We start from the raw sequence: 18503 nt of genomic DNA, 5'->3' as shown, positions 1-18503 counted from the left end.
CGTTGACTTTCTCCCATGAGTGGGGAGGGGCTTTTGCTCTACATTTACTAGTACTTGTTTGGTTTACTCGCGGACAAAACCAAGCGCAGTGTTGTCAGAAGTTGATCAAAATTCCAATAAAAGCTTTTTATTTTCTATCGTTTGAGGTAAACCATAACGAAGCATTACAAATTAGCAGTTATGTATGTCTGTATCTACAGGGAGAAAATGCAAATAAGAAAGAAATGAAAATAACGGAATGGAGAATATTACTGGAGTAGGGGCTACATCCTTATTACGTCCAACGAGTATATAACTTGCATGAGAGTGACAAAAAGAGGTGAATAGAATTTTGCGTATAGTTAGTTAGGACGTTACTTTCACCAATAAGACTACATTTACAAGATACCATACCATAACTGAACTACTGAAAATATGCAAGCAGTGTAGTTTCAGCGACGATTTTCAGTGAATGCGTGATGTAAAGTTGTTAATGTTAAGATAATTGAACCAATAAACTAAGAAGGAAACTTAATCATAATGACTTATTTAGCTTCATTTAGGAGGTACCATCTGTAGCAGATGAACTTCTAACTAAACGGAACTCCGACAAGTGACTGCATTTTACAGTCGCTGGCAACAGTAACCACACTCAGATCACCAGGTGTGACTCCCATGTAGTGATGAGCAAATGCAAGACCAAGACCAAGACTCGGGTGGTCTTGGTCTTAGTCTTGCACATCCAGTCTTAGTCTTGGCCTTGCACTGGAACCCTTAGTCTTAGTCTTGCACATCCAGTCTTGGTCTTGGCCTTGCACTGGAACCCTTGGTCTTGGTCTTGCACACCCAGCCTTGGTCTTGGTCTTGCACACCCAGTCTTGGTTGTGCTTCCAAGAGTCTTGAAAGTCTTGCTTTTAAGGAATCTTACGCTTTTCATAGGTACATTTTACTCTGGATATAAAGGATAATAAATCACTACAATGCATCAACAATAACGGAAATACAATGTATGTTTCTAAATGTAATATAGTTTACCTTCGTGTAAGCATGATGATAGTATACAACATAGGCGATAACTTTTTTTTTTTTCAATGGGTGCCCACGCTTCACTACTAACAAGATAAATCACAACGTTTTGTAATATTTTAATTTCTTTTTAACAGATCCAATACTCCACTTGTTCCCAAACTGGGGAGGCTACTCCTGAGATGCATGAAAGAAAATCAAGATGGAACAGGTTACTGAAATACCATGAAATGTAAAATTATTTTTACACTCTAAAAGAATTAGATTTTTCCTTTTCAACCATGATTAGCTAATCTTCGTATTGAACAAACTCCCAATTAAATATTGAGATTTTGTTGTACTGATTCCAATATGTACTTTATGGGGCAGAAACATAGACATTACGCAAAAGCGATCAAATAATTGGAGGCTTTCGAAACGTGGGCATGGAGAAGAAAGGAGAGAATTAGCTGGATTGAATAGAAAAGGTTAAAGGAGCACTCTGATTAGCCAAATTCAAAAGACCTCAACAATTTATTCCTCTACAAGCAACATTCTCTTCATCGTCTCCGTGGCCGTGTCGGAAGAGCACGCGGCTAGTAATCTAAAGGTTGGTGGTTCGCGCCCATCCTGGGGTACATTTTTTTTTACTTGTTTAAAGTGTTTTTAGACTCACGTTAATGTAAACACCTTACGCATATGGGCGATTTAACATATTTTGGGGGAGTAATTTTGTGGTTCATTGACGCTTACGGCATGAGGAACATACCTAGAACATACTAGGCACGTTCCCTAGGTACATGTTAGCCATGTGCTTAGGGGCGGACATAGACTGTGACTATAACTTGCCATCCATGTGATTTCTCTCTCAGAGGTACATAAGGCACATACTGGACACATTCCCATGTACCTGAGGGAACATGATAGTCATATGCCTGCTATGTAATTGTGCTGTTATGGTGGAGTGAATGTGTTCCTAGTAGTTTATGCAATCCGTGTGAGTCGATCTGCCTCTGTAGCATATAGCTGCAATATGTTCTTTTTTGAGTCATGATTAGTCTATCGTTAGTTGTCTGGGGTTGTGAGCACTTCTCCTTAGTAAAACCAACAAGAGTAAATGTTAGTCAAATGCAAACTCCTTGTATCTTTGGTACTTACTTGTACACGGAAAATGACAATGAATTGGAGCGCTGTTTAGAAGGCGACTGAGAGCATAATTCTATGAATTATTACAAAGTATAAGAACTTCAGTGTCTGATTTACTTTGTCATCATTTGATTCATTCACTACAGCCCATGATTAGATTTTGAAAAATTATACGAATAATAGTTGTGTCCGTAACAATCGGATAAGTGAAAAGTAAACTAAAACACGTTTTGCCAACAGTGGTCCAGTGGTAGAGCGTTCACCTCTGGTGCATGGGTCCGTGGTTGGATATCCCAGCTTGCGCCATGTGAGTTTTGGTGGACAAACGCCATGTGCGTGGGTTTTCCCATTTTCTCCTATTTTCTTTATTCCACCATTTCATTCATTTTTCATCATTACCGTCTCCCTTAGCCTTGATGCATAATCGTGCAATGTTGAACTGGATATTTCATTTCATTTCAAAACATGGTGTTCCCAATTTCGCTTTCACTTAAACTCCTATCCAGAGATGTTCATCCTCACCCACAATGACGCGAGGGTGAAGGTGCGCGAAGGCGAGGACAAATCCCCAACACGAGAGCGAGGGCGACGGACAACTCCCTTCGCCAGAGCGAGGGTGAATGAGGGCGAGAGCCAACTGCTCCTGCAAGGGCGAGGGTGCGCGAGGGCGATGGACAAGTTTCCAGTACGAGGGCGAGGGTCAGCGGGGCGATGGACAACTCCCTTTGCGAGAACGTCAAGCTTGGATAGTGAGGGCGACGGACAACTCCCCTTGCGAGAGCGAGGGTAAACGAGGGCGAGAGTCAACTCACACTGCAAGGTGGAGGGTGCGCGAGGGCGATGAACAATTCCCTTCGCAATGGCGAGGGCGAACAAGTGCGAGGGCCAACTTCACTGCGAGGGCGAGGGTGAATGAGATTGGTGTAAAATGAATATTTAGGCTCCTAACTACTGTCAACTAGATTCGAGGAACCTCTTGTATGTTGACCAATGGTACAACAGTTGTAGTAATAACTGTAATTGTTTTAAAAAATAATGTATAAACTCTATCAATTGAATTCTTTGTCTAATGATCTTTTCTCTCGAAATGCGATGATAAATCGATTTAAGTAGGTTTGAACTTTCGGAAGTCATCTATAGAAAAATTTCCTGGAAATCCAGTGAGATCGAACCCTTTAATTCCACTAATTTCCTGCATCAAAATCTGGAAGATTGCTGTTTAAGATTTTCTCCCATTATTTATATATGACTATTTGTCGTAGAATTAGCTTCTTTTAAGAAAATAGAATGTTTTAAAGAAATTTTATATTCAGAATATTGAAAAGGTCGTTTAAATGTTATCAGAAATATAAGCACTAATACTAGAAATGGGATGTTTATCTTGCTATTTAATAACTTTTCGAAATTGTTTTTATTGTAATTACTATAGTATTGTCTGAGGAGCTCTAGCTTAGGATATACTTTTAATTTAGGAATTTGCTTAAGAAATGAAACTTTGTACATGACTTACTTCTTGCTGATAAATGACGTTGGCCAAATGATTTCCGTGTTCCCAGCCAGGATATCTCGTATGTGTTCCTTCCCTTTCGAAGACTGTTTTGTCAATTTTTTCGTGAATCCACTTCCCCTCCTCCTCTCCTTCAAACCATCCTCCCTGAATAAGGCGATGTCCGTTTCCTTGGAAATCTACGAAAAACCCGTCGCCACTCACTGGGTATTGATGGCTTTCCTCACCTTCCGCCCCCGGCTCCTCACCTTCCCCCTCTGGAGGTGGTATTGCTGGAGTCTCTATCATTCCTGAACCGAGATACTTGTACCACCTGCCATCAGTAGCTTCCATCCATTCGTTTTCTTTTATTGGATACATTCGATTATCCTCCTCCGAGTACCAGCTCGGCGCTCCTGAGAAGTACCATTTACCGACCGACTCATTGTAGAAGAAACCATGTTTTTTTTGTGTCCAGTTTTGCTGATCATCCTCAAACCAACCATTATCAGTAATCGTGCACAGTTCCTTTTTTCTGTTTATAAATTTTCCATTATCAAGTTTAAAAAGCTTAACGTATTGATCTTGAATATATCCATACCCTGTGTACTTATACCACTTTCCATCACTTGCTTGTATCCATTCATTCGGTCTAAGCTTATAATACAGTTTGTCTTCTTCACTATACCATGAATCAAAACTTTGCATTTCACTCCATGACCCGTCCCCTTTCTGAAGCCACTTTCCGTCAAAGTGCTGAACCCACTCTCCCTGGCTGTCTTTGTACCAACCGCTGTCAACGATTTCATATTTATTATTGTCAAGGCCTACAAATTGACCGTCACCGCTTACCCTAAGCCGTCTTCCGTCTTCGCCTATCAACCAACCGTCGTCTGTAAATTGAAACCATTTTCTCTTTGCTTGTAGCCAGCATCCTCCAATATACTGATACATTTTCCCATCACTCCCTTGGACCCACTCCCCGTCGATGAGTTCAAAGGTCATTCCATCTTTCTCATAGTGTCTGTTTGCGTAGCACTTCTGCCATCTACCCTGTTTATCTTGGAAAAAGCCTCCATCTATGACATTTAATTCCCTCCCATGTAGGACCACTACTACCTCTCTGTCAGTATACGGGAACAACAGGCCACTTTCTGCTTGGAAATGAGCAAAGTCTCTAAGTACATACCATTTGTCATCACTACCTCTCACATATTCTCCCCCTCTCATTTGGTAGTAATTGCCGTCTCCCCCTTTATACCATTTACCATTGGAACTCTGATACCAGGTGCCCTGGATGGTTTGAAACCACCCCCCGCCCCTAATTGAACAATCTTTGTATTCTGTATTCTTAAAGTTACCACCTTCATCGGCCGGAAGTTTTATACCGGTTTCCGATATTAACTGTTTCTCTCCCGCATACAAGTACCAAACCCCATCAGTGGCAACTATCCATTCTCCTTTTCGAACCTCGTATTTTTTCCCATCTTCCGCTGTAGCAAATATACAATCAGTAATTTCCAGCCATTTCTCCTTACCGGTTGTCACCCATCGCCCCTCAACAATCTGTCCTTCACTGAAAAGTCCGTCAAAATTGACAAAATGGCGATTTCCTTCTTCATCTTCAAGAACTCCTGTCTCGTGATACTGGTACCAGTAGCCATCACTTAATTGTACCCATTCTTCATCTATTAGAGCACGTCGACGACCGTCTTCAGCATAATATTCTCTGTTCGTTCGGAGTAAATGTGGGTCTGCTTCCCAAAAGGGGGGTGGCTTTGGTATGAAACCTTCAACATTTTTCTTATAAACACCACCACAAAACCATTCATCCAGATACCACTGCTGTCGATTCTTCCTCCTGAGTGTAATCTTGTAAAGCTTCGTTCGTAGGAATTCTAAAACAATAAAAACAAAAATTGTTAGGTTGCTTTAGTCTACGTTCGGAGCAATAATTATCCTTGACAGAGACTACAACAAAAATGAAACTTTGGGGATGGACTACAATTATTTTTCTTGATAATAATTACACATAGAACATCCTGAACTAGTGACAGTTCTAGAGGGAAGTCAATTCAGTCAAAATAAATAAATAAATAAAAGGTTCAAAATAATGGAAGAAATATCACCGAATATACTAATTCTTGTGTAGATCTTTCTGAAGGCACATGAAGCTTCCTTCCCTTAGCATGTTGCAACAAAACTTAACCCTTATCCGGGCAACCGGGGCCTCCCAGGAACAGTAGCTTCATTTTTCTAAAATTTCTCAATAACCATACATATTTCGAAGACATAAAATACTGAATTCTTCTATCTTTCGTCAAAGTTAAAATCATGAACATATCGAGTGGGTAAAGCTAATGTTTTTTTTAAATTTGAAACTCTTTTCCTGACGTAACCGGGCAACCGGGGCCTAGGAGGCCCCGTATAACTTTAGTGAAATTTCTGTCAAATATTAGATCAAATTGTCACATAATTATATATTGAACACGTGACTATTGTAACCTTTAGTCGGAACAGTATGCGGCAACAGACATTGAATTTTGAGTGTTCTGCACTTAAAATATATACTGGGCTTGACAGGCCCCGGTTGCCTGTTTACGTTACAAAAATGTCTGGACCGGATTTGCTATTATGCTTGGCGGCTTACAAAAGCGTGACACGAAGTTTCGCTACTTGACAAAAATATATACCGGTACATTCTAGACTAGTCTAAACAGTAAGTGACAATAGGCATTGATCTTGTGTATTCTGCACTTAAAATATATACGGGGCCTCACAGGCCCCGGTTGCCCGTTTACGTTACAAAAATGTCTTGCCCGGATAAGGGTTAATTTTCCAACGGTCCGACTTCCCTTAAAAGCCGCTTCCGTGCAGATCAGTAATCATATGCATTGGAAATATCTATTTATGACGAATGAAATGTATAAAATAGATTAATGGTGAAAAGCATTCAGAAAATAGATTAAAGTGACTGCAAACTGTATCATGTATCAAATGAAAGAAAACAAATAATGTAATATGTTATTTAAGCGAATTCTACACTTCATTAATTTAACCCTTTAGAACACACGTGCCGTCGCAAAATATAAACAGAAATTTTTGGCGGAAACAACGACTGTGTTTCATAAGCATCGCCTGCGTTTAATTTTGTCAGATAACTCATTCAAATACATAATCAAACCTCAGTTTGAAAATTGTTCATACGAGGTGTGTTCAAAACTTATCGAACTTTTGGTTAGTAAAAATACATTTATTGATTTGTAGATCCGAAACATTAATCCCCTTCAAATTAGTTTACTTGGTAATGCACACACTTCTTCCGTCATTGTTGGAAACACTGCTGAAACACAAAATGGAATGGTGAGAAATCGTGCCGTCACATTTTGCATGACGTCTTCTCTTGACTCAAATCGGGTTCCTTTTAGTGGTATTTTCAGTTTGCAAAATAACCAAAAGTCACACGAAACCATGCCCAATGAGTACGGAACCTGACGACACACAAAAATTGTGTGTTTGCCAAGCCGGAAAGCCTGTATCAAGTATCGCTGACACTCTCCTCATGCTCAAATTCTTGTTCAAACTTGAATGTACCGATCCGATTGAATGATTTCCGTTTGGGTATCGCCAAAGTTTTGGCAGAATTTGATGCAATATCACTTTGTTCAAGTTTCTATGTCATTTTACGAAAAACTTATATTCGACGACCGCTCACTACACGTCTTCACTCGTTGACCGACTGCCAGCAACTGATGCTTTCTTTGGGCGGGAAAAAATTCACGACTCTACATTTACGCTGAAGTAACCCCATCAGGATTCTGCCGCCTACAGTCGGACAATTTGTCCATGCCGACCAGATGCCGCGATCGGATTGACGGCGCAGGATGCCGGCATCTTTCAACGCGATTTTCGACCGCGACGAATAGTTGCCTTGCCGAGCAGTCGACAAACAGCCGGAAATGAGCATTAAATGCGCCGCCGTCGGAAAGGGGCTGGCATGACGAGTCGGCAGAGGGTCGGAAAGAGGCCTTTCCGACTGTTTTACCGACTCTGACAGTCGGAAACAGTCGGCAAAGAGTCGGCAAAGGGCATTTTATTTTACGATTTTCGACCGTTTGCCGCTTCGGCAAAAGGTCGACAACTTTGTACAAGTAGATCGTCGTGCCGCCGCGGACGGATGTCGGCTGCCTCCGGCGGTCCGCCACCGTCGACGGAGGCAATCCCTCTTTCCGGCCGCGACTTCCTGATGGGGAAGTCTCCCGCGTTTTGTTAATTTACGCGGGAAAAAATAAGTTTCGTTACATTTCGAACCTACGTCGTATTTTTATGTTTTTCTTCTCTGAGTAAATATTGTCTTAAAATAACTGTTTCTATTTGTCAAAACTATCATTCTATGTATTGAAATTATATGGCAATTTATGGGTACGAACATGTAAAAGTACTATCTCCTTGCACAGAATTCATCAATGGGTCAGAATTCCACACACACTGTGTTTTTCCACACATACACCCACTAAAAAGATATTGTTCTTCTCTGGGCATTCGTATTCGACCAATGGAACCTTCACCGATTACCTATCATGTACTGATTGAATTTTATTTTAGGAATGATTTAAAAAATGGATCAAAAGATTGCGATATTGTCCAAGAACTTTACGAATGATCTAAAAAAAATGCATCAAAAGATTGCGATTAGGGATGTGCTCGAGTCGAGACACGTCTCGAATCTCGACTCGACTTGACTCGAATTCGAGGCGAGATTCCAGTCCAGACACACTTTGTAAAATTCGAGACGAGTCGAGACAAACGTATTTCTCGATTCGAATTTTCGAGTCGAGACACGAGTCGAGTCGGGACTGCTCGTAAGAATCTCGACTTGACTCGAATGTCTAAAAAAATCTATAATTGTAAATATTATTTTGAACAAAATATCCACTCAGAAACAATCTTGAAACCAATCCCAACATTTATTACTTTAAAAAGGTACAGAACGTATAAACTAAATAGTTAACCTTTCGGAATCAAGATTTAATTTTCAATTCAATTAATTAAAACTAATAATTAATGTCGTGATATTTGATTGTACTTCAAATATAATAGTAATAATAATATTTGATTATCTAGTTTGTATAAAACTATTATCCGTAGTCTATATCTAGTTTGTGTAAAACCATTGCAATAAAGTGAACATCATACATTCTCTGAATGAGCAATTAACAGTCTATAGTAATTTAGCATAGTTATAACTATTGTGATTTCATTTCCATAAACGCAATAGGGCTACATAACTTCTGGATTATTCGCTTTCTCAACTATTTTGAGGCTTTAAAGTGTTGCAGCATATCACGTATACGGATAATATATAATGTAACATTTGTTGTACATCACATATTATGATACGAGACTATTTTACATAGTATATGACAATAAATGGACTGCTTGGATGCCAAGAACTAGTACAGGTACCTTTCACTTCTATAGATAGGTATTTTTTAAAAGGAGTTTTGTAAACACTAAATAAAACAATAAACTATGTACAGTAGTTGTGGTTTTGGTTCCCAACATAAAAGAAACATGGATTGTTCATGAAATATTGAACTTCAACTTTTACTCCTGGAAAAGTTAAATTTTTAGTTAGACCACTTGGCATCAGAGCAGTTCACTTTAAAATAAATACACTCCCCACTTTACTCTTCTGGTTGCAACGCTATTTCCTTTTTTTTTCTTTTTCTTTTCATGACAATTCCAGATAGTTTTGTTTTGTGCTGGAAGTATATCTTATATTCACCTAATAAAATAACGGATTCATTTTGGAATCAGTTTTAAATTTAAAGAAACTATTAATATAAGTTCACTTCACAATCAAATCGAGCTAATTGTTTAATGCATTTTAAAGGCTTCATAATCGTAACATTTATGTACTGCGAAACTATGAACGTAAAGTGGACTCGACCTAGCCCCGGGTCCGCTATGACTCAGTGGCACAGCTTTCACCGTTGGTGCGTGAGGACTCTGATTCGATCCCAGCTGGTGCCAATTTGGCTTTGTGGCACAGAAACACCGTGTATGTGGACTTTCTTGTGGTTCTCTAGTTTCCTCCCACTTACTTCATTCTACCATTTTATTCATTCTCTACGTCACTGTTTTCTTTAGGTTACAGGGCAAAATCGTGCGATGTGAAGTAATATTGAAAGATTTTATTTCGAATTAGCCGCCCAAAATTATATTGCCCTCCCCTGTTTTAAGTTCTGGTTGGAGGCCTGAGTTGGAGGTGTGAAATCCAGGATGCAAACATTTCGCTCATGAAGTAAGAAACAGTAATTCCTATACTGCTCTAACTTCAGATCTTATAAGCACATAGTGCTGAATGTGAGGATTCACTTAAGTCAGAGACGTGTATTATTGATTATAAGCTCCTCAATAAGAATGAACAATCATGTATTTCAGCTCTCAACGCTGAAACCACTGCGATTCATGATGTCTCCTCAGGTGATCCTTACAAGGTTCTGTGATCACCACACAGTGATGCATGCTCTGCACTGTGCTTCCATGCTACTTACAAGGTTGGTAATGAATAGACATCGGATTTTTATGCAAATGTATATTTTATTTGCTTATATGCATCTCTGTTAGACTTGGTAGGGGTTTCTAACAACAATAATACAGCTCGAATTTGAAGTTTTATAGTACATATAAATGCATATTTCAAAGGTTAATGCATATATTAGTGCTTAAGAGCATATTCAGCATATTCTATGTTTTTATTTAAGTTATATGCTTATAGCATGCAAAAATGTCTGTGTAACAGAAAGGCTTTTTGCATGAGACCATGAGGAATGCCTAGCTTATGGAGAAACAATATTGTTAGCAACCAAGACAAACAAGAGATAAACTTGTTCTGAAGTCCTACAAGTTTTTTCTCACATCCACCAACCCTTCCTCGCTTTCTAGAAGGACTAGGCAGAAAATGGAAATAAAAAAATGCACGGTAATACTCTCGTAGAATGCTCTCTCTCTCTCTCTCTCCCTAGTATGTTTTCTTTATTTTATTGTCTCCGAAACACCAATTCAGAAAAATGCTTTTCGGTAGAAAAGTTAGAAACAAACTATCCCAGTCTTGGACAAAGTGGGCAAAATGCGGTACTCAGGTCAATGAACCTGCTTTGGAAATTTTCGTGCAATTTAAGTTACTGAGAGGGTATAGTTTCTTCAACTATGCCACCTTCTACTATGACTCGTGCCATAAATAACATCGTCTGGTCATATGGGAAACACCGCTGTCCTTTCAGTTGTTCTTGCCTGACATCTGTTTCATATTCATATTAGCCAGTGGCGGCGATAAAGGGCCCGCAGACCTTGCGGTGCGGAGGAACAGACCAGAGGGTACCCAACAAGGTACGCTCAGCAAGGCACCTTTTACTTGTCATTTATTATTTTAATGCATTTTGAAAGCGTTTCTACACAGCCTACAGTTTCACAGAATTAAATAATGAAGTAATCGTTAAAATTAAATAATGAGGTATGACTGTGAACATGAACGTCAGGTTATTCTTTGCGATTTTCCAAAGATTTTTTCTCCAGTGTGATATTTGCATATTTGCCATATTTTCGTTACAATGTATCTTAGACTACAATTATCGTGTATTACAATAAATTATCGTGTTTACCGAAAATATCTACCAAGAAAACAATTCGAGATATTGCAACTTGTTAATTGAAGAAGACAGTTGGTTACTGACAAGGGAGTGGCTCTGCTAAGATCCAAAGGAGACAATTGTGTTCGCATTTGATATGTTATAACTAGACGAATACCGAAGTTGTACTGTACGTGCCACCGGGCGGGATATCGTGAGTTACAACATATTCAACGAACTTAAAAAGTTCGTTACTGAATTCTCTGTCTGTCTGTCTGTAAGTTATTTGTTTTTTTTTTTAATTTTGAACACTGTATTTGATAGAGCATCAAAAAGGATCAGAGATTGTGACTACATTTTTCGCGTCACTCTTATCGTTCCCAAGATATTGGCCAAAAACTGGCCAATTTCCAGAAATTTAACTACCCATATCTCGGGAACCGTAAGTCATAGAGAGATCATATTTATGTTGATCAGTATCTAAATGGATGGTACACATTTTGGAACCAAATAGTAACCGGTAGCCACTGTCCAACTGGCCAGTGGTTTAGCCAATGGCCACAAATTAATACCGGTAAGAAAATGTTTGACATTCTATTAGGGATTAATTAACAGCAATATCATCTCTCTATGACTTACTGTTCACGTGATATTGGCCAATAAACGGCCAAGTTGTAGATATTTAACGAGCCATAGCTCGGGAACAATAAAAGATGTATAGAGACGATATTGATGTCGATCAATATCTAAAAGGATGGTAAACATTTTAGAACCAAATAGTAACCAGTGACCATTGTTCAACACGCCACTAATAAGGCCAATGTCCAGTTCGCTAGTGGCCACCCATTATTATAGGTATCAAAATGTGTACCATACTTTTAAGTATTGATTAACATGAATATTATCTCTCTATGACACCGTTTTCGTGATACTGGCCAAAATTGGCCAATTTCTGAATATTTAATAAGCCATAGCTCGGGAAACATGAGTTGAAGAGAGACGATATTGATGTTGATCAATACCTAAGAGGATGGTTATCCGCCATTGTTATCCGTGCCAAAGGTGGACACACTGACATTTAGGTAGGTAGTCATAATGTTCTGGACAGAGATGGAGTGGGTCAGTGGGTCGGTGGGTTAGTGGGTCAAGTTTTCTGAATGGGTCAGTGGGTCGTAGTTCTCCAGATATAAGGTATACAAGAAAATTTTTGATTGAAATATATTGGATATTTTGGATCATTGGTTACAAAATTTTTGCACGGACCCTAAATCGAGTTCTTGTATTTTCTAAGCAATTAGCACATCATGCTTAGTTAACTGTTAACTGATAGTTTGGGTTTGACTAGTGTATGTGTTCTATGTAGTTATTCAGAAATAAGGTACACAAGAACATTTTTGATTGAAATCTATTGGATCTTTTGACCCAATAAATACATTGAATTATAGTTCGACAGTAAAGTTATAGGGACCATAACAGTTATCCCTAGAGATCAGATAATTAGCAACGGTTTCAGTACGGTCTAGAGTATCTTCTTATTTGCCTAGGATACTACTTGTCTTCGTAAATTCGCTGCTGCCTTACGATTGTCTTCTGCTTGGCCATAAGCAAATATCATTTCTGCCTGCTCTCGACATGAGTAACGGACTCATTTGAACTACACCATACAACACACGTTCGCTCACGGGTCACTCTAGTACTGCACTACCGCGTAACAACACTGGACGTGTAGTGACTGAAGTGCTAGGTTGTGTGGCTACCCTCTGCAACTCCGTGCTTACAGCGCTTCGCTGCGGCAGACATGAGAACTCAAAGAATTTGTCTTTAGTTGGAGTTTAACGTCCATCCGTTGGATTCTATGACGTATGACCAGGACGGAATCGACAAAAATGTGAGGACAGAAGTGGCCACGATCGTCTTACGAAGTACCATCCAGGCAGTCACCTGGTGCGACTGAAAAAAAAAAAACGTGAAACCAGCTGTCACGATAGGTGGCTACCAGAATTTGCACCCAGGACCTTCTTAATGCTAAGGCAACATTGTACTACAGAGACAAGAACACTCAGAGCCATGCCTTCTATGGTTCTTGTTCAGTTCGCAGCTAGGTACCCTTGCGTGACTTCTATGGTATGGGTTTCTTTGAAGTTTTTGTTTGTGTCATTTCCTATGTGCTATGCATTGTAGGCTTCCTTTTCTAAACACTATACTCTTGTGCTTTCGCGTATTTCACTAGGCTGTTGTGAGCACATTCACTGTGTATCTTTCTTTAGTCATTATTATTATTATTATTATTATTATTATTATTATTATTATTATTATTATTATTATTATTATTATTATTATTATTATTGTCGTCCCACATCCTTACCTCCCGCCTTACGGTCATTGCTATGTATTACTTTTCGTTGTTTCCATTGCAGGTTTTCCCTGAATGTGTCCACTGTGCTACAAGATCAATGTTATAATGGTACCTATCCTAGGCCTAGGTCCCTATCTGACACCATCCTTTCCGCGGACGTTGTACTCACTGAGGGACGTTATCCCTCCAGACGTTCGGCCAGCACAGCTCATCTCATCTCGAGATGTACAGTACATGCCACATAATACTTACATTCCGCACTTCCGATTCGACCATTCTGATAATTGTCAGAGTTTTTCCTCAGTTTCCCTAGGACTATGACATCCAGTATGACGTCTAATTCGGTTCTTCGCTTGATGTACTCATGCAACACCTTATAGTCTAGTCTCCGAACGTTCGCCATCTTGCAACTTCTTCAAATATGGCTGCACCGCTACCGAATACCTTGTTCTCTATCCACCCCCTTAAGTTTGACCAACGTGAGACACTTCTTTCTTCCGCAGCATGTCCGGGAATCCCTCCGTTCCTTTGGGGAATCCCTTGCGTACACATGCCGCGTTTGCAAATATGTATTTTTCAGTAGAGTAGGTACGACTTGCGACGTTTTTAACTGAACTCTCTACGGTATATTGTTTTTGAACTATTGGACTCTGAAGTTCATGTTCCCACACTTTCGACGTGCTATCACTCCTCAACGGGACGTAATTTCCTCGACGTTCACTAGGACTCCACTCCAAGATTATCATCACTCCAAGATTATAACCTTAGTTAGAATTCACCCTGTATAACATCTTTTTTTTCTTTTTCTTTTTTGTACGAAAATCAAGTAGAGACCATCGTTAGGTGTTAACAACCCCCAAATGATGGCTTTCTGCTTTACACTTCATTTTTATGGCACAGAAAAAGGCTCAAATGTTGTTATTTTTCTTTTCGAAAATACAGACTATAAAATGTTAAAAGTTCGAACAAGTTTAGACACTTTTGGCAGCTGTTGTGGATACAAAGAACTAGAAAGACGAATTGAAACAAATCAACTAAGACATCGGAGCCCAAACTACGGAAAATTGGAATCCAACTCACAGCTGGCTCAAAAGCACAAAAAAATTTAATATGTTCCGTACTTTACGTACATTCGTATATGAGCGTAGCTTTAGTTATCTTAAACCCGAAATCAGAGCCGGTCAGAATTTTTCTAAGAGAAAAATGAAATGAAATCTTTGAGCTTTACGTCCCACGGTTATGCCGGTTAGGCTAAAGGAGACGGTGATGATGAGTAATGAATGAAATGGTGGAATGAAGAAAGTGGGTGGAAACGGGAGGACCCAGAGGAAACCCACGCACACGGTACTTGTCCACCACAAAGTTCACTTGGCGGGGGCTGGGATCGAACCCAGGACCCCAAGCACCAGAGGTGAACGCTCTACCACTGAGCCACCGCGGCCCAATTTTTCTAAGAGAATACGGGGGGGATCGAGTCACAAACGTAGTCTGGAAACACATACTTTGATGAACAGCTATTCATAACACATTCTATGAAACAGCTATTTTCATGCACACTGCATAACTTTAATAACCAAAGTAAAAATACTACAGTACTATATATTTAATATCTTATCTAATATAAATAAAATAAAGAGTTTGTTCGACTGTGTGCGGCCTGAGGATCAAACGAGCGCACCGAGAGTTACCAAATTTTGTTCACAGGTACCTTGATCCAGGCCCCAAATCAAAACAGAGTTTTTTTTTAAATACAAATATCGAACCAGGGGTCTCAGGGGAACGTTTACAGGGCCATGTAAAAGTAGTAGAAATTGACCGATATTAGTGTCGAATTCATAGTTTTCGTGGTCGCTGAGATCAATGGTGAAACTCCGATCACATTAACAACCTAATTCAACCTATTCGGCTGCGAGCAGGGTGTCATCGGAGGGGGGGGGATACGGAGACATGTAAAAATAATCCTAAATGACCGATATTAGTGTCAAATCCATATTTTCCGCTGAGATGAATGGTGATACTCCCACAGGCGTTGACCTTTAAATATAGCCCCCATGCGAGGAATGAGTATTTCAGCTAGTTTAATGCAAGTAAGCGAATTTACTATATTTTGTATGTATTTCTTAGAAATGAACTTCCTTACGAAATCCATTGAAGGGCAATTCCTGATTCTTGCACTACTTAGCAGCTGGCCATAGTCTGAATGGTGCTTCGATGAGCGTCCTGGGCAAGTTGCTTTTATAATGACTTTTTCCAGTTTGAGATACCATTTACGAGGCACGTCCAGAAAGTAAGTTCCGTTTGGTAATAAAATTAAATTGTGTACAGATACAGAAAAATTGCACAAAATTCTACAACTCTTAAACTACTTTTCCACACAACTGCCGAAGGTTTGCAGGCATTTGTCATAGCGTGGCACAAGGTTTTGTATACCTTCTTCATAGAAGTTTGCCGCCTGTGTCTTCAACCAGTTGGAAACAGTTTCTTTCAGCTCGTCGTCGTGTTGATCGTGAGATTTGGGGAAATTCCATACCGAGAGCACTAATTGTAAACCTGCGGTTTTCCTGGATCTTGCCATCAATCGCGTGAACTAGTTCTTCTGTAACCAAAGATGGACGCCCACTTTGTTCTTCATCGTGCACGTCACTACGTCCTTCATTGAATTGTCGGACCCATCTTCTCACCATTGAATCACTCATCGCATTTTGTCCGTAAACATCGCAAATTTGCCGATAAATTTCACTTGGTTTCACTTTCCTCGCATTCAGAAAACGAATCACAAGCGGCGGGATTTTCAATCAACACCGACATTGTAAACAAGCACACACACTGGAAAGCGTACGTGACTGACAGCGATCTCCAAATGGCGCACGTTTCTTCTCCTTGATACAGAGCGTCTACCCCGCATGTGCGGAACTGCGATCGCAGCGCTGCAGCGGAGATAAATTGAAACGGAACTTACTTTCTGGACGTGCTATGTATCATGTGTAGACAATAGAATAGGAAGTGAAATGAAATGAAATGAAATCTTTAAGTTTTACGTTCCACGCTTATGCCGCTTAGGCTAAAGAAGACGGTGATGATGAGAAATGAATGAAATGGTGGAATGAAGAAAGTGGGAGGAAACGGAAGTACCCCGAGAAAAAACACGAGCACGGTGTTTGTCCACCACAAAGTCCACACGTCGCGAGCTGGGATCGAACCCGGGACCCCAAGCACCAGAGGTGAACGCTCTACCACTGAGCCACCGAGGCCACAACAGTAGAATAGAACTGTAAACTGAGTTGGAATTAAAAGTAGTTGATAGTTACCTGCTTCTTGTAAGTCAAAAGGATCTTCATGGGGCATCTTTAAGAACACAATAGTAAAGAAGGCTATTGGTACAACCTGTAAAAAAAAAGATTTTCGTTTATTAGAATTTATGGAATAAATTTTTAACATTTAATAAATTCGTTTCTTAGTGTACTGTCATCTCTTAGAACATTAAATTTGTAGATAAACTTGGTTCAAGGTTTTAGCAACCTCCTTCAACAAGACATTACAAAGAAAAATACGCATTTATCATATTAAGGTATACTACACTCAAAACATTCTGAAAAATGTTTGGGAGCTTGAACATACTCCCTCTTCGTAAAATCTTTTGTACGCCACTGTTCTACTACTACGCTGCTGGGAAACAACCAGAAACACCTAGAACAGATCTTGTGTTTGTCTGTTTTTGCAGCAAATACGTGAGTCATTCAACCAATTTGTCACCGTTCTCACCGTTCAACCAATTTGTCCAAACCCTTTGCAAAAAATCAGGGCTCTAGCTATTTAGCACTTTCTTTACATTCCGTTTGACTTCATCTGTTTCGAAACGTTTCTTTTCCAATACAGTCTTTAACACGCGAAAAGTATGGAAGTAACTTGGTGCTAAATTGAGGCTGTATGGAGGGTGGGACAGCCGCGCCCATCCTAATTCTTCAATTTTTGTATCTTGTTTGCGTGCTGGGTAGAGATAGGCGTTATGATCAAGGATAAGACACCAGGTTACATTATATCCAATCGCGTTTACATGAAGAAGAGTTCAGGTTCGATATAAGCAACCTGCTCTCCTGTAACCTAGTGATGAAGAACAGCCTCGCAAATCTGTCTTCAACGTTGGGGGGGGGGAGATGGGTAAGACCGTTTCATAATCGTTATTTTAAGCGATATTCAAAATATTTATGAAGTTTAAAAATAATGCTGTTTACGATCAGGGGAGCAGAGTTGTCTTCAACATTGGGAGGCGGGCAGATTTAAGGCTTATACTGGATAGATATCAATTTCATCTCACTTTCATTTGTGGCAATCGGAAACAAATCACATTTCTCCCCAAAAAGCACATTCAAATCGGATTATTGGGGGGGACAGTCCCCCCAGTTCCAAGATTGGAGGGGACATGTACCCCTCATCCCCAGGGATTTGCGCCAGTGATGAAGAAATGAAGCGCAATATTAGAAGAGTGTAAATAGCCAGAGGGCTTGGACAACTTGGTGCAACGGTGAGATAAACACCTGAATCTCAATTTGGATTATGTAGAGAGGTGAGGAAAAACTCATCTATACACGTATGCATACTTTACAAATTATCTTAAAAAATATTTTTTAACCTTAGGGTAACTTATAAATTGAACGACAAATGTATCGAATTCTTCGAACCACGCTCTTACCTACGAGTATACATACATTTCACATGAAAACAACATAGAATTCAATAGTTTGACAGCTTTCCAATTTTAATTTCATGTTGCACTGTTAACATGGATTGTTAAACGATTTTCAGTTGCACAAAATGAATCGTGGCGGACATAAGTCTTTGACCAGATAATGGCGACTGCTTTAAAACAAATGCAGAATATGAGAATTAAATCTGTCAT

General features: G+C 39.6%; 1 protein-coding gene across 3 annotated transcripts in view; it reads right to left on the bottom strand.

Annotated features, from left to right (window-relative positions):
* Positions 1-18503, bottom strand: part of LOC145672041 (uncharacterized) — a 204219-nt gene that overhangs the window by 37624 nt on the left and 148092 nt on the right. For all 3 annotated transcript variants that reach the window (XM_081741253.1, XM_081741252.1, XM_081741251.1), the window contains exons 5-6: positions 16915-16990; positions 3641-5514 (exon numbers count right to left, since the gene is read on the bottom strand). In XM_081741253.1, coding sequence (XP_081597379.1) covers positions 3641-5514; positions 16915-16990 — 1950 coding nt within the window. The remainder of the gene's footprint in view (positions 1-3640; positions 5515-16914; positions 16991-18503) is intronic.

The sequence above is a fragment of the Thermobia domestica genome, chromosome 15 (assembly GCF_964235325.1).
Source record: "Thermobia domestica chromosome 15, izTheDome1.hap1.1, whole genome shotgun sequence".
Classification (NCBI taxonomy): domain Eukaryota; kingdom Metazoa; phylum Arthropoda; class Insecta; order Zygentoma; family Lepismatidae; genus Thermobia; species Thermobia domestica.
The sequence above is the reverse complement of the archived record's forward strand: the minus strand, read 5'-3'. Positions and strand labels throughout refer to the sequence as shown.